Here is a 16,089-nt window from a genome sequence, read left to right as displayed (position 1 = left end):
GCGAGTAGGGCCCGAGAGGTGATTGTCCCCCTGTACTCGGCACTGGTGAGGCCTCACCTTGAGTACTGTGTCCAGTTTTGGGCCCCCTACCATAAAAAAGACATTGAGGTGCTGGAGCGGGTCCAGAGAAGGGCAACAAAGATGGTGAGGAGTCTGGAGAACAGGTCTTATGAGGAGCAGCTGAGGGAACTGGGGTTATTCAGCCTGGAGAAGAGGAGGCTGAGGGGAGACCTTATTGCTCTCTACAACTACCTTAAAGGAGGGTGTAGAGAGGTGGGGGTCGGTCTTTTTTCTCAAGTCACAGGTGACAGGACAAGAGAAAATGGCCTCAAGTTGCGCCAGGGTAGGTTCAGGCTGGATATTAGGAAAAATTTTTTCACTGAAAGGGTTATCAGACATTGGAATGGGCTGCCCAGGGAGGTGGTTGAGGCACCATCCCTGGAGGTGTTCAAAAGACAGGTTGATGTAGTGCTGGGAGGTATGGTTTAGTGATGATGCTCCTTGTTTGTTGTGTGGGTGTTTTTTTTTGTCAGTTAGGTTGACGGTTGGACAAGATGATCTTTAAGGTCCCTTCCAACCTAGAAGATTCTGTGATTCTCAGTGGTGCCCAGTGATGGGATCAGAGGGAATGGGCACAAACTGAAACACACATGAATTCCACTGAAACAAAATAAAATATTTCTTTAATGTGATAGTGATCAAGTATTGGAACAGGCTGTCCAGGGACATTGTGGACTCTCCATCCTCAAAGATATTCAAATCCCAACTTGACACAGCCCTGAGCAACCTGCTGCAGCTGACCCTGCTTTGAGCCGCGCCCTTGGACTAGATGATTTCCAAAGGTCCCTGCCAACCTGAACTATTCTCTGGTTCTATCATCTCCTGAGCTATCATCCAGCCTGAACTCTCCTATCATCCTAATGAGCCAAATTGGAAAAAAACCACAAAAAACAAAAGAAAAATCATTATCCACTGACTCTACTATCAGTAAACATCATTGGTTTTACTGTCACACTGGACAAGTGCTTTAATTGACCAAGTGCTTCATTCTTCTAATTAATTATTCTTCAAGGTGTAAATTTTAGTAGTTTAAGCAAAATTCATGCACTGTACATTCCCCTTCTACCTAGCAGCAGCCTTCCTACGCAAAGGAAGCAGTTAGCTTTGAAGCAAATTTAGCTGACCTATATATGCCAATATTTTATGCTATGCTTAATCTGAATTATTTTCAACATGCACTTTTCTCATCTGTGACTCAGGAACTCTGTGCCAATACACAGTTGTTCAAAATTCTCTAAACGTACCTCACATCCAGAAAAAATGTGGACTTCAGAGAATAATTATATAGGCTTATGTAAGTAAAGACTGTTGCATAAGGCACGAATTCAAAAGAACAGAATATTGATCCTCAGTCATTCTCTATTGCCTGAGAACTTACCCAAGCAAATTGAAACATTTACATTTTGTATAAAGTTTCTCTGTTAAAAAAGAAAATAAGATTGGATACCAGAAAGAAATTCTTTCCTGTGAGGGTGGTGGGGCACAGGTGAAGCTGTGGATGCCCCATCCCTGGAAGTGTTCAAGGCCAGGCTGGATGGGGCTTTGAGCAACCTGCTCTAGTGGGAGGTGTCCCTGCCCATGGCAGGGGGGTTGGAACTAGATGATCTTTAAGGTCCCTTCCAACCCAAACCATTCTATGATAAAGAAGATATGTTCCTTCAAAATTTGTTGCTTCTTTTTAAAAAAAGTTGTAAATAACATTGGAAAAATTGTAAACTACTACTATTCCAACTACTAATATCTAGCTGGACAACATCACAATGATGAAATCCCAGAAGCTTCAGAATATCCATACTTTGGATTCTCTCGTAATTTCTAAAGGCAGAATGAGAGTAAGATGCCCTGGGTGTAGTTAACAGGAAAGGCCCATGTTTGCACATGCCTAACTCTACAAAGGATTTTGTGCTGTGATTCATAGAAACGCCTCATGCTGTATGTGCCCTTGAGCCTGTGCTTAAAACCTGAAAGAAAATCTTATCCTTTAGGAAAACAAGGAAAATGTGTCAACTATAAGCCAAACAGACCAATGCGCTGCTGTCATCCTGAATCTACAGATGGAAAACAGCTACATTATTAGCTGCCTTAATTTGTACGGTTGGGAAGAAAACAAATCACAATTCTAAAGCATAATGGTAAATTGTCCCAAGTTAGCAGCTTAATATTTCATTGACATCTTTTTAGCAAAAGCATCCAGCTAGTGTTTTTATTGTCTTGGACATGGTACGGATTGTACACTGAGGAATAGTTTATCAAGTGTATGTCATAAAACATGGAAAAATTAAAACTGAACAGTAAAAGTACAAGCAAAAATGGAAACTATTACACAATCTTAACTCTAAAAAGTCATTGCCAGACATCCACTACAATAAATGCTCTACTAGAGAGCAGCATAAGCTGCAGACAGCTGGGGAGCTGATTTTCAGATAAGGATTCTATAGTGCAAAATGCATGTAAGTACTGGAAAAGGAATACAATTAAATTGATCAATGAATCAAAAATACCAAATCTGAAAACGCTTTAATAACGGAATTGACACGTCAGGCTGGGTAAGGAAGGTAATGTATTGTAGTATTTGGACGTATAACAGGATTTGTCACTCAGAACAGATGGCAGCACATTTTAGATTAAAAGGTATGTAAGAGATTTGATTTCCCTTGGTTTTGTCATCCCCTCCTCACCCCTTTTCAATTTTCCTTGGAATCCTTATTACTCCCATTGCATTCTACTGCTTTGACCATCATTACAAAAAACAAATAATTATCTGTTTCTCTTTTAGGCAGACAAAGCAGAACAGGAAAAACTCTATACTCTGAATTCTACATGGTTTTGTAGAAAAAGTTCTGCACGCTGAAGAAAACCAACAGAAGGACTATGTCAGCAGTGAAGATGGCTGTTAGCAAAAGTATGCTTCTCAGGAGTCTGAAGAGGTGCAAACCTGAACCAACATAATTTGGATGCTAGAACTGTGGCTTCCTTGGTATAGCTTGTTTCACTGTTGTCAATGCACCTGCTTTTTTAGTATAACTACGTTCATCACAGGAGTATTTTGTACGCTCCTGTCTCCACACTGGTAGTAGACTCATAGTACAGACATAACCTAAGCCTGATTTTAGTAACTGAGGCCAACCTTTTCACTTAAAGGCAATCTTTCAATCAAGACACCCACAAATAAATGTAACCTGACATTTAAAAGTTTGACTCTGAGATAAACAATACTTGGAGGTACTCAGCACTTTTAAGAATTGGGCCACTTAAACTGTGCACCAAAAAGCTCATATTCAAAAAGGAGCAAACTGAACATTGCAGGACTTAACTTCTGGATAGGAAGTAACAATCTTAAACTGAAATTAAACACTAGGTTTCTTTATTCCTCAGTGGAAGTGACATTCATGGTCCTACAATGGAAGTGACACCACCTAGTGACCTTAGTGGTGGAATTCCTATGCCATCAACCCATGGAGCCTCAATGGAAATCACGCCTGACTGCTTTGTTTTTCTGGGCATAGGAAAGCCCTGAGACAGTCACCTATGTGAAGAGGCGATTATTTACTTACTTATTTTAACACAGCTAAGCAATTCGAGCCTTAACTTTTCCAAGTCCTGTCTTGTGCTGGAGGGATTTAAGCATACTGCCCCTGGACCAGGCATCTTCTCCAGCAGCCGGCAACTCAAAGCAGTCTCCCTGGCTGCATTTTCTTCTGTTAAAACACCATGATCAGCCAGTATAACTCAGAGACTGCCACAACTTACCACTCACTTAATTCCATCTGCAAATGTACTTGAGAATCATTTTATATTTCCTTCCAGGTAACTGATAAAGCTATTGAGAAGTATCATGCCAAGAACAGATTCCTGTGAGTTCCCACTAGAAGCAACCTGTGAGATGAATATTCCCCGACTCTAATCACTTTTCAGGATGTTTCTGTTAGTCCATTTTTAATCCATTTGGTAACCCTGGATTAGACTGATTTTACACACTGTTCTTTCGCTTTGTTTTTAACCACAGTGTCAACAAGGCTAAGTAAATGTCATAAAGTAGTCTAAGTGCATTATTGTCAGCACAGTTATCTTTGTCAACTTCATTTGTGATCTTGGAAAAAGCAGTATCAAGTTTGTTTGACAAGACCTATTATCCATAAAAACTTGCTGGCTGGCATTAGGCATGCTGTCATCTCTTCATTTTTTGCTGGAGGTATCTAGTTTCAAACTTCCAATGACTTTGCTTGACCTATAGTTACCTGGATCATCTTGTTTAACCTTTAAAACTTCTGGCACAACATTTGCTTTTTCCAGTTCACTGGAACTCCCCTTGGTATGCCAAGATTTGTTAAAAAGCAACAATAATGGTTTAGACAGTTCAAGTCTCTTGTGCAAGTTTTCTAATCTGACATAGAATTAAGGAGGAAATGAAATTATTGAATTTCACTTCTAACTTCAATTTTAGATGAGCTGTATTTCTACTAGAATGACCTGCCAGCATTTTCATAATGAAGTGTAAAGCACCCATCAGTACCTTTGCTATAATGTTTCAAATAATCTCAAGTGCTTCTGTGCCTTACAGTTGCAAAATACTTGAAATATTATTGGGACAGTTTGCTTTTTACATAGTTGTTCTGCCCTATATATTTCCTTTTGTCATTTCTCTCTTCCTCCCCCCATTTGCCTACATTTTATGGGAAAGTCTCAGGTTTTACAGGATAAGATTAAAGGACAAATACCTGAAAAAAAATTTGAACTTTTGTACAGTCTTATAAGCAACCTTTATGGCTGTGTTTGATCTAATTTTTAGAAGCTTTGGGTTCAGCTAACGTTAATAAATAAACAACACAATAACTCTGGTTTTTGGCAAACTCCTTAAACTGTAGGGGTGTGAACTTAAACTGCATTTAAATACTAGCCCAGTAAATTTGGCATACATTATTTCTGAAACTATTGATTATTATGCTGTTGCATCTTATGGCATTTATACTAGCAGGTGAAAAGGCAAGATGCTGTATAACGGGTTGTCTTACTAGTCTACTTGAAAACACAGATACAAAAACTTCTTTAGAAAAAACAATGACAGTGCGAACAAAGATTAAAACTGAATATAAGAAGCTTTTTAAAATACTGTCTGGTATATCTACTAAATCATCTAGATTTCAATATGCTCAGTTTCAGGCGTATTTGACTATTTCTTCAAATATTTAACCTCAACTTCTACTCTCCTATAAGGGTAAAATACAACAGAAACAGTGGAAACACAATGTTTTTGTGAATGCCTTTAGTATGTGCGGATTAAGTAAGAAAAACATTTGGCCCTTTACATAAGAAGTCAAGAGCAGTACAAGCTGCAATTAATATCAGAATTTGTATGTGAAGTTTCTCCCTAAAACAGAAAAGTGATTGCTTGCTTGTGGGAGAGGGGTTACCTAAAAGAACTTTTTCCTGACATTTGGCTGATACCACCATTCTTGTTTGACTTTGTAAAGCCTCCTTCTGAATCATTACACAACAATAACCCACCTACAGATCTTATCAAGAAGAATAAAAAAGGCTGGTTTTCTTTTTCCCCATCAGAAAAAGTTACTGTATTAATAAATTGTTATGTAGAATCTTCTACAACACAAATATAACAACGTAAAACAATTTCAGCACTCTTCAGGCTTTGGTTATGTCCAACTGTGCGCAGCTCTAATGTTCAAAAACCAGTGTGGTACCCAACAGCTTATTTTTAAATATAAACTTTGACTGGATTAAATTTTAGTTTTTAAAACTATCTTTCTTAATATAATTGCATGCCAGAACTAGACTATTTTTTTTATAACCTCCATTCTTAGAGAGAAAAATACATTGTGAGAAAACAGCTACTAACACAGGCCACATCTGGACTCTCAAAGAGCTGCTTTAAAAGACCAAACCCTGAAAAAACTATTATAGATCTTCTCAATTTCAGTGGACATTCCTTGCACAGGGTTTTGGTTTCCTGGGATTAAAATAGTCTTGGAAATAGAAGAAATAAGTCAAAATAACGTATCTAATGAATGCTAATTATAACGACCAACAGAAGCAGGCTAACCCAGTACCTTCTACCTGCTGGGATTTTGGTCCTCTGTCCATGACATCTCTCAAGTCTGGAGGGATTATTCTAAAACTGGCCTCAAGACTTATGAAAGGAAGACATGTATTTTTCACAGATTTTTTTTGTTATTATTTCAGTATATGAAACAACAACTATTTTTAGGTAATTCTACTTTCAACAACCCGTATCATAGGGCCAGTACGAAGTAAACTGGGATCCTGGCTATAAATCCTTTGTCAATGTTTCTCATGTCCCTTATCATCTCTGCACTAACAGAACATTTTCATGTTCTTTGTGCCTGTGCTGCCAAAAAATGACTTTGGCTGAGATGATATAACTCTACAAAACCATTTGTTAACATAATGTTATTTATTTCCTTTTTTTTTTGCCTAACTGCAATGTTTAATTTGTACCTGCGTATATTTGCACTTTTGTTATGCTCAAGACTGGTGATTTCAAAGAAACATGGGTTGGAGCAAGAAATATCAGTCTGAGTTTATCAGCATGAAACACTTAACCCAACATTCCTAAAGCAACACCATCCAAAAAGCCAATTTTCCCGTTGCATCTATGACCTGAAGTTGAGAAGAAAGACAGGAAATGTACCTGATTCCTGGAGATAGCGATACACCAAGAAATTCACTTCGTCACTGGTTATGCTCATCTTAGCCCAACCTCACTATGATGAGGTTTACGAGAAGTGTGATCCACGCTCTGTTCAAAAGGGAAGAAAAGAACAGGTTTTATTTTATCTTGATTTAGTATGTAATTTGTTATCAAAATAGAGGTGCGAATTGTTAAGATATCTAAGGACCTTATGTAGTTATTAGAGCTGTTACATCCCAATGTCAGTAACCCATCAAATGTTGTAGATCAAGTTCTCAAGCTGTACTGTACCTTTTATTATAATTAAAGAGCAGTATTTAACATATATGAGAGAGTCAGAGGGAACATTTTAAAACTTGGAAGCCTTTGCAAATGTCAACTCTTTTACTTCTGTGGATTTACCACAGGTTCTTCAGACACTCCTTTTTACTGTGTGAGCATTTCCTTTTCAGAACTGCTGGTGATTACAGTCTCATATAACACACCAAATCATAACCTTTTTGCAGCCCCAATTTTGTAATCTCGTTTTCTGTCCAGTAGTTCATCCACTGAAAAGACAAATTCTTTCCTTACAAAACCATGTTACTCAGAGAACTTAAATAAATTTCCTATAAAATAGAAACAAATCAAAACTTAAAATGAGATTACGAATTTTATCCTGGGGTGTGGGGGGAGAGAGAGAAACAAAAACAGAGAACATCGTATACCTTGTGCTAACAAGGAATACAAATATCTTGGCATTATATAAAGTTACAATGTTAAAATGTGTCTGCTGATGAATGGTGAGCAAGAATTCAACTTCACTTATTCACTTAAGTAATCATAACCTTTAGGATGACAGTTTTACATTACTATTTTGGGCTTATACTCTGATAATACAAACATTGGTTTTTAGATGATAAATTTGTTTGGAACATTTTCCATTAAATCCCGATGATTCATTTCTGTTTGGGAATCCGACTTAAGTAGTTTGGTTTGAAAAGCTGTAAGTGCTTCTCAGACATAAGCTTTGCCAGCCACACCATACCTACAAGTAATGGTGTAAAGATTTGGACGCGGAAGCACACACTAGGCGCTCGCCGCCTATCACCAATGAAAGGCCGTGGGCGTGTGCCGTTTGTTTCCATTTCCCGTATGGCTCTTCTTGGCAAGCGGAAAGGTCTTTGTTCATCGAAAACCTCTTCAGCAATTCCTGTTGCCTAAAGTAGCACCTGCTACTGCACCAATGCTGAGCGACTACAAGTTTCCCCCGCTGATGATTTAAACCAGCAGGTCACTCCTGACTGTAACAGATGTCTCTGCATATTTATGTAAATGGAGGTCTTTCAAACCCTGGTAAGCCTTTTATTCTCCTGGGCTGCTACGTTTCATCAATGGCTCGGATGTGGGTTTTCCATAAGAAACAACAGCTCGCCAATTTGGGAGACATCTTCCTCAAGTATTCCATTTTCTTTATTGTTCCATATTCTTTATTGTTACAGTTTTCACTTCATGGAGAACAAGAAGAAACAAAACATTGAAAATCGTGGAGTCTCAGTGGGAAAAATTTCATCCACTTTAGAAAGGATGATCACTTTCTGCTGGGATCCTGGATAAGGACAACACCAGCTGCATCCAACATCCAGTTCTGTCACGTACGTGTCACATGCCACATATCACCTTGGGAAGTCGTTTGGTCTCTTTTCTTCTCAATCCCTCATCTGTAAAATGGGCTCAAATTTCTCTGCCACAGGATCAGGAGACTGGAAGCACTGGTAGCCGTAAGGGCTTTAGTTACCAAGGCCGGCAACTGCAGGCAGTGAAAGCACTACGTCCAGTATAACTTTATATGTCCTTCCTCCAGATAAACAGACTTGTTTCTGAATAATTAACAAATCCCCATGCCCCCTTTTTTTTGCACAACCATCACCATACAATGAAGAACAAGACAGACATTCATGGCAACAGTTAAGGTTATTTTCATCCCCGTCTGAGTACTTAAAATAAACCCGTATCACTGCTATGGCCATGATATACAATAAATCAAGAAACTTTGATAGCTGTGGGTTTAAAAAAAACACCCGACGTAACATTTCTAAAAGCATTTTAAAAATAGCACTTTCGGTATTTGGTGGTAGGAAAGTTGGTAAAGATGAAACCTCTTACAAAAATTCAGTTTCAGCAATGACGTACTTTGTGGTAAAATGAACTTTATTAAAAAAAAATCAAGAAACTACAAATGCTGTTTCTGGATGCATCCTGCTAATTTAAGACAACATAATATTTCCCACATACAGAGGGTTGCTTTGGGAAAGGGAAGGGAAGGGAAAGGAGGAGCGTTGGGTTTTGTTTTTTTCTGAAGAAGACTTTTCTTAAATGAATTAAAACCAGAGAAAATCAGTCTGACTGCAAAATAAATAGTCTGACAGCCCCAGAAAAACCTCCCCAGCAGCTACCTTTGTATCAGAATCCCAAGCACACCGAGTGGCTGGATTTACAATGCATTTTCCCTGAAGTCAGTCAACAGGAATTACTTTGACATATGTGTCGGATCATATCTTTATACACATTGTTACCATGACATAAATAACCAGATGATCCCCACTCATACATTTAAGGTTTCTTCCCTCCCACAGATGCCAGTGCAGCAATCAGATACACAACTATAAAGCTTTCACCCATCCAAAACGATACACAGATCTTGGCTTTGACCCAGAGAAATCTATTCATTAGAAATTTGGCTGAGCTATGAAAGACCATACTCAATTTCATTAACACTCTTTTTGATTTCCTTCTTCTCCACAGATAAACACCTCAAATAAAAGAGGTTACAGAAGACATGGTGGGGAGGAGAGGAACATACTTATCTTTCGTGTATCTCCAAGTCTGATTCATAAAGAACAAACAACTAGCCTCCCCCTCAATACAATTTATTTTAATGTAGAAATGCAAATTTCTGTAGAAAATCATGGAAAACTTTAGTTAGCATTGTGATAGATTTATTTCTGCTAATTGATGGTCTCCTTTTGTTACTAGAGATCGGTATTACCTAGATTAATAGTCTGTAACAAGAAATAAATTATAGCTTATAAACAAGACTGATGTGCCTTTGGAGACATTTCACATCTAAACCAGCATTTTAATTCTTCACAATGTCAAGAGGATTTACCAAAAGCATTCAAACATGTGATTGAGCTTTCTTTACTTGCAACACTTTTTCCTGTACCAAATTACACATAACAGAAAGTTTTATTTACTTCGATCTTGCCTTAAGAATTTGGGTTGTGATCCTGCAGATATTTGAGAACGTCCAAACATGTGAGCAAAGCCCATTAAGACTTCCCAGAGTATAATGGATCCCAAACATTCAACCCTTTCCTGGTGGATGGGTTGCCAAGACCATGCAAAATTAAATTTAACACTCATTTTAAATAAACATTTGTCTCTCAGTTGTGCTGGGATAGGTTGGCAGAAACGCTTCCCATACAGAGGTAGAAAGCTGGATTATTAGCTCAGATACGCTACCGTTGTGCTTGTAGGGCTGCTTGGCTTTTGCTGAAGTAAGTTGTTCAGCTGGAGTTGAGCTGGCTCCAGCAAAGCTAACCCTGCAGCACACTCCTCCGTGCTCTGGGCAACTAGGGTAGCTTATTTCCTGGAGTACAGCACCGGACCAGATTTGGCTCTGTGCACCGACATACCACGGTTCTCAAGTTAAACCTTCCTGAAGCACTGGGAATCTTGCTAATGGGCCATGCAAGTAGCTCTGGAGAAGGCAGACTCTCGTCTAGCTATGGTTCAGCACAGTGCTAGTCAGGTCGACCAAGAACAGTTTATTTACATGCCATCCCCTTATTCAAGGATTGCTCTTCGCTCTTATTCCAGCTTATTTTAGCACTGTTGCCATAAATAAGGGAGATCTGGCTGAATCAAGGGAAAATAACTTTTCCAACTTCGAAATAGCATCTAAAGACACAACTCCTCCGCCTCTCTTCTAAATCGTGCTCACAGGGTCCTCCAGGGCCGTGTCCTGACCCCCGGGCTAACCGCGTGGCAGGGGACGGCCGAGGCTATTTCAGGAAAAGAGTTTACATTTGCTACTTGAAGCAGCATTGCCATCCACAGGGACTGGGAGTTACCAGTCCAATCTTCCCCTCAGGAAGGCAGAAACAGGTCAGACATTTAGGGAAAGCACCTAAACTAAAACCTAAATAGGAAGCCCGGCACTTCCCATTTCTGCATCCAGCCCCGCCGACAGAAATTCATCAGCTGGCGAGGCTGGCCCTTGGTCTCACCCCCTGAAGAAATCTGCAGGCTCTGCTCTGCTTTACCTGAGTGCTGAGCAGTCGTCAGCTTCTCGGGAGGACTTTTTGGGAGTCATTATTGTTAAATAAACACCCTCCCCTTTAAAAACTAACCCCAAACCCACAAATTTTCATATATCTCCTGGAGGGGTTGCACTATTTACCTACCTATTTGACAAGGCTAGGCCAAAATGTCTGTTCCCAACCAAGATTTTAATGACAACAAGATTGTCATTAGAATGATGGGAGGGGAAAAGAAATTGTAGATTTATTTTGGGGAAAAAAAAAAGGCAAAAATGAAAGGTTTCATAATAATGAAAACATTCCAGAAAGTTCAAACATTTGATGCTATCAAATTTGCCACGTGGAACCGGAGGTCACGTACTTGTGCTCCCATTTTCTTATCCAAGATGGCTCCATGCATGGATGGTCTCTCAGGACCCACTACAGTCTCCCCAACTCAGAGAAGAGAATGTGAACACGAGAACTAAAATAGACTTGAGGAAGGCACCGTGACAGCATAGCTAAATCAATGTGTTACTGTTTTGCATATGCTCTGTAGTTTAATGAAAAACAACGTTTCCCAAAGCCAGAAGCCACTTCTCACAAAACGAGTCATTTTAGTCAATCTCAGTATTTTTTGCTGAAAAATACTTTCATCAGAAACTTTCAGTGAGCCCTACGCTTCTGTATTTCTAGGCTGTGTCTTACCATAGAGCCAGAACAGAGTCAGCAGCCAGCAGTTCTTCCCCAAAGGCTAACGAGCTCTGCTTGGCCCACACCATTGCATTCCTCAGTCTTGGCTTTTAGCACAGCTGCCTCTTCTCGAGGAGGAATTCCAGCACGCTTCTTTCCCAAAATGCCAAAACCGAACTTCTGGAGAGGAAAAGAGCACACTCGCCCTCCTCTCCCCTCGCAGTCTCTCCTGCCGTTTCATGAAGCTAAAGAGTAAAACATCTCTTCTTTACAAGCGTCCTGACAAGGGAATGAGACCATTGCATTCCTGCTGATTACAAGGTATGGAGCACGTAGGACGGTTCTTTCCAAACTCCACCTATGCCAGTCACCAAAATAACAGCTAGCCTTGTTCAAAATCCAGCTTGTAGATGCATGAGTTCCAGATTCCTCCTTGTAAGGCCTGAACTTGACACCTTGCTCTAGAACAACTAAACTAAAATATAAACAGCTGCCCCTTCTGGAGATCATGCACTTAAGAAAGAAAATCAACACGTGCTCGCCTGCACCATATCTCTCTGGCTCTTCTTAATGAGGAGGCAAATAGTTAAACTATCCTCATTCTCTAAATGATCACCATAGGTCATCCGAACGACTTAATGACAAAAATGAGACAACTGAAACCTCTCAGAGCTACTGTCCCAGGCTCTTTACAGATGCTCACATATGTCTTTCTGTCACATACACTGTTAATATTTTGAGGTTTTTTTCACAAACACAGTAACAAATTTGTTGTTTGGGGGAAATGGAAGCTGAGATTCTGCAGAACAGGACAATCTCCTTCGAGAATGGTTATTGTGCTGTACAGTATGTGCTGTCTCACTTAGAGCTCTGTCACCAACTTTTATAGCAGCTATAGGGACTTCAAAGAGAAAAGGCAACAAGCTTGTCAGAAAACTTGCATTACCAAATGTTAAGGCTGGCTCTTCTTTTCCTTTTGGTTTTGTTTTCAAGTCTATTTATTTATACTGACCCTCTGGTGATTTTTAAAAGGCCACACTTAACCAAAAAAACCCCCAGAGAGCCTCAGCTCATCCCCATTCTCACTGCTGCCTGTAAGACCACATTCTGACAAAAAAGTAGTAACAACTGCATCTGTATCCGAGAGCTTCATGAAAAATGGCACGGATATAAAAAAGGTCTGGCTTGGATCCTGACGTGTTAGGGTATCTCATACAATTAATCACTGAACTCAGCCTTATCAGCATTCAAAATCTGGTGCCAACTGAAGAAAGAGGAGGTAGAGGGAATGACAACTATAGACACATGGCACTGATCAATGAACCTGCAATTCTGTCTCGAAGAGGTCACTCTTGAATCAAATGCCGTGTGGCTAAATCCGACAAATATGGAGTTTTCATTTAAATAAAATAAAAACTTAGTTCAGGGAAAAGGTCAGTTTTACTATGCAATACCTATAAAGACATGCTTTTACACAAATGAGTCTCTCTTTTTTTTAAAGCATAACTGTGGCTTCTGTATTTATCCTTTAAAAATCTGCAATAAATTATCAAAATGGTTGTCCTGTCCTAGGAAAAATGTTAACAAAAATAATACATCATCAAGTAAAATTTCAAAACATGTAAAGAAAAAATAAATCAAACCTAATAAAAAAAAATAGTAAAAATAACTTGGCCAACTAAACACTTTGGTGGACACCACTGCAGAAAGTTCTATTTCTGCATGAATACTTATTTTCTTTAAATTATAAATTACATTTCAAACTGAAAAGCCATTTGGAAACAAACCCACATCTATTTATTTACAAAAAAAGTGCAACAAGAGATATTCCAGCAATTTCTAAGAACTTTTCAATCAATCAACAATTTCCAGCACAAAATAACTAATTGTCAATAAAAGAGAAGCCTTTCATCACCAAATTCCCAGCAAACTCTAGTTCGTCTATCAAAAGATGCAGAACTATGCACCAGCTCTTTCATGCTTATAATCTCTTAGTTTGATCAGGTTATTTTTCAGTTCTCAGCTGGTTTACTTAATTACATCAGCCTCCAGCATTTCAGTTCTAAGAGTTCAAGTGGATCTTTTCCAACTCCCTTTGCTAAAGACTGAAATGGGGTTTCCTGTATTGATCTTTCCTTTTTGGCACATTGCTAAGGGAAAAAAAAAAGCAAACAAAACCAACTGCTCTTCTTAATTAGTGCAATTGTGTTATACCTCTTTTATAGCTTAGTTCTAAGAAGAGGCAACTTCAATTAATTTTTTTCTTTTTTTTTTTAAATAAACAAAAATATTGTTTACGCTAGTATATTGTATGGAAAGCTCCAGGAAGCCAAAAATAAGATTGATGGGGGAGTAATGGTTGACGGTAGTTATAGAGCTTGCAAATGAAATTAAATTAATTGTTTTAAAATAAAAAAGAAAGGAATTGCAGAAGCTTGAGAAATCAAAACACATGATTTGATTCAGTTTGAGAATCAAGATACTTCATCACTCTTGGAACAACTGAAGTCAACTGGGAATGCTGCCACTAAACATAATCAGAATTTTCTTCCTTACATGAGCACGAAATGGCAATTAGGACAAACCGGGGGACAATAGCATGTGTCCACTCATTTCAAACCAATTAGGCCAAAATGCATGATTGTCTGATTGTGCAGTTACTTCTGTGTGTGCGTGTGTGGATTTCCATGTACATAATGCAACAAGAAATGTGTTTTAAATCTTACAAGTATCACTACATGCTCAAAAAAGTTAAGGAAGGTTACAACTTTAAAATGATGGCACAATTACTCTATCATTACTTGCTTTCTTTGACCATATTAACACTACTTCAAATTTAACTTTTTGCTTCATTTACCTAGATTTTTACTAAAACCTCAACAAAACCAAAAGGAGCAAACATTAGCATTTACATTTTTCATCCGTGTTTCACATTCACAGAGGAACATGCTGGGATGAGATCCTACCAGAACTGGTTGTACCTGTTTCGTTTTCTTTCTGTGACCGCAGACATGAGTAAAATAACATAGCTGAACTTTTAGAACTAACAGTCCCCCAAACATTTAGAACAAAGTACAGTTTCTTTATCAGCTGTGGACAATTTCTCTGACACCTAACAGTAAAGATTCACTAAAACATCAGTGTGAGGTATCTGAGTCCCAAGATTGCCTGTAAGAATGGAGTTAGGCAAACGCCCAACTGTGATGGGATAGACCAAGGTCCAGTAGATAAAACATTTGCCTTTGAGGTGACACCATGCAGCTGGGACAGAAAAGGAGCTTCCAGAAACCTCCATAAGGCCTCAAGCCACCTATGGCATGGGCAATAGGGTTAGCAGGCACGATGCCCATTTTAAATGAGGCAACAGCATAGGAAGGAATGCAGGAGTCATGGGCCTGGAAGAAAAAGTTAGAGACAGCCTGAAGGCCTTGCTCAAAAATGGCATACCTGAATAAGGCTTTTTTAATTATTTCCTGCAACTTCACTGTTTAAAATGGCGCAACTCTGGTAGTAGGGGCCAAAATCCTGTTTTTTCCCTACACATCTAAGTGCTTTAATTAGGCTGCAGAATCAGGTTGTGTCTTGCTTGTGCGCCTTATTTTTGAAGAGTGAGATGAAGATAAAACATCCATGTGTGGCTTTTACTGTGTTCCCTACATAAACTACTTCCTATCCCACCTCGAATGTGAACCCTCATGTTAAAAACCACACCGCTATCACCTTACTGGTCGCAATGGTATTTGTGCCAGCTACAGCGTTAGAGGACTCCGCTACCCAACACGTTATGGACAGGCACAGCAGGTGCCTTGCATAAATGCTGTGAGACCAGGGAGGTGACCTGCAGAAGCATAAAGGCATTTGAGGTCTTCTCACGCCTGTCATCTCATACTTCATTCCTTTGTCCCAGAGCTGTGGGGTGCAGGAAACGCTCTCCAGGCAAGAGGCAGCAACACAAACTCAGCACCCACGCCATGCAGAAGGACCTGTTTGTCCACATACCTGTAGATTTGTGTGTTACTCCCTCTCTCCCACAAGGCACAGATATTCAGTAAAACCTGTGTTTCGAACCCATGTACATTTGAACTTCATGCTATTTAAGGACCTTTTAGGATGGCGTGACACTGGTGCAGCTAGAGAAAGCCAAAACTTGAAAGCCATTCTGGTATGCCACTGTCTCATGACAACACCTATAACTTGCGTGACAAAACCAACCCCTGGACTTGGCAAAGCTCTAGGTATAAGATGATATAAAACATCATGGGCTAAAAAACTACGTATTTTTAGCTGTGCAGGTTGTCCCCACGCAGCCGTTAGTGGACAGAAGAAGCACCAGTGTTGCTCAGCACGCGTGGGAAGAGGACAGGCACATCCCTGACCCCTCACAAG

General features: G+C 39.4%; 1 protein-coding gene across 2 annotated transcripts in view; it reads right to left on the bottom strand.

Annotated features, from left to right (window-relative positions):
• Nucleotides 1-16,089, bottom strand: part of TBL1X (transducin (beta)-like 1X-linked) — a 145,080-nt gene that overhangs the window by 53,369 nt on the left and 75,622 nt on the right. For both annotated transcript variants that reach the window (XM_014960319.1, XM_014960320.1), the window contains exon 3: nucleotides 6,728-6,835. In XM_014960319.1, the coding sequence (XP_014815805.1) occupies nucleotides 6,728-6,785 (58 nt within the window). In that variant the 5' untranslated portion in view covers nucleotides 6,786-6,835. The remainder of the gene's footprint in view (nucleotides 1-6,727; nucleotides 6,836-16,089) is intronic.

The sequence above is a fragment of the Calidris pugnax genome, unplaced genomic scaffold (assembly GCF_001431845.1).
Source record: "Calidris pugnax isolate Ruff unplaced genomic scaffold, ASM143184v1 scaffold188, whole genome shotgun sequence".
Taxonomy (NCBI): domain Eukaryota; kingdom Metazoa; phylum Chordata; class Aves; order Charadriiformes; family Scolopacidae; genus Calidris; species Calidris pugnax.
This window is presented reverse-complemented; position numbering and strand designations above follow the sequence as displayed.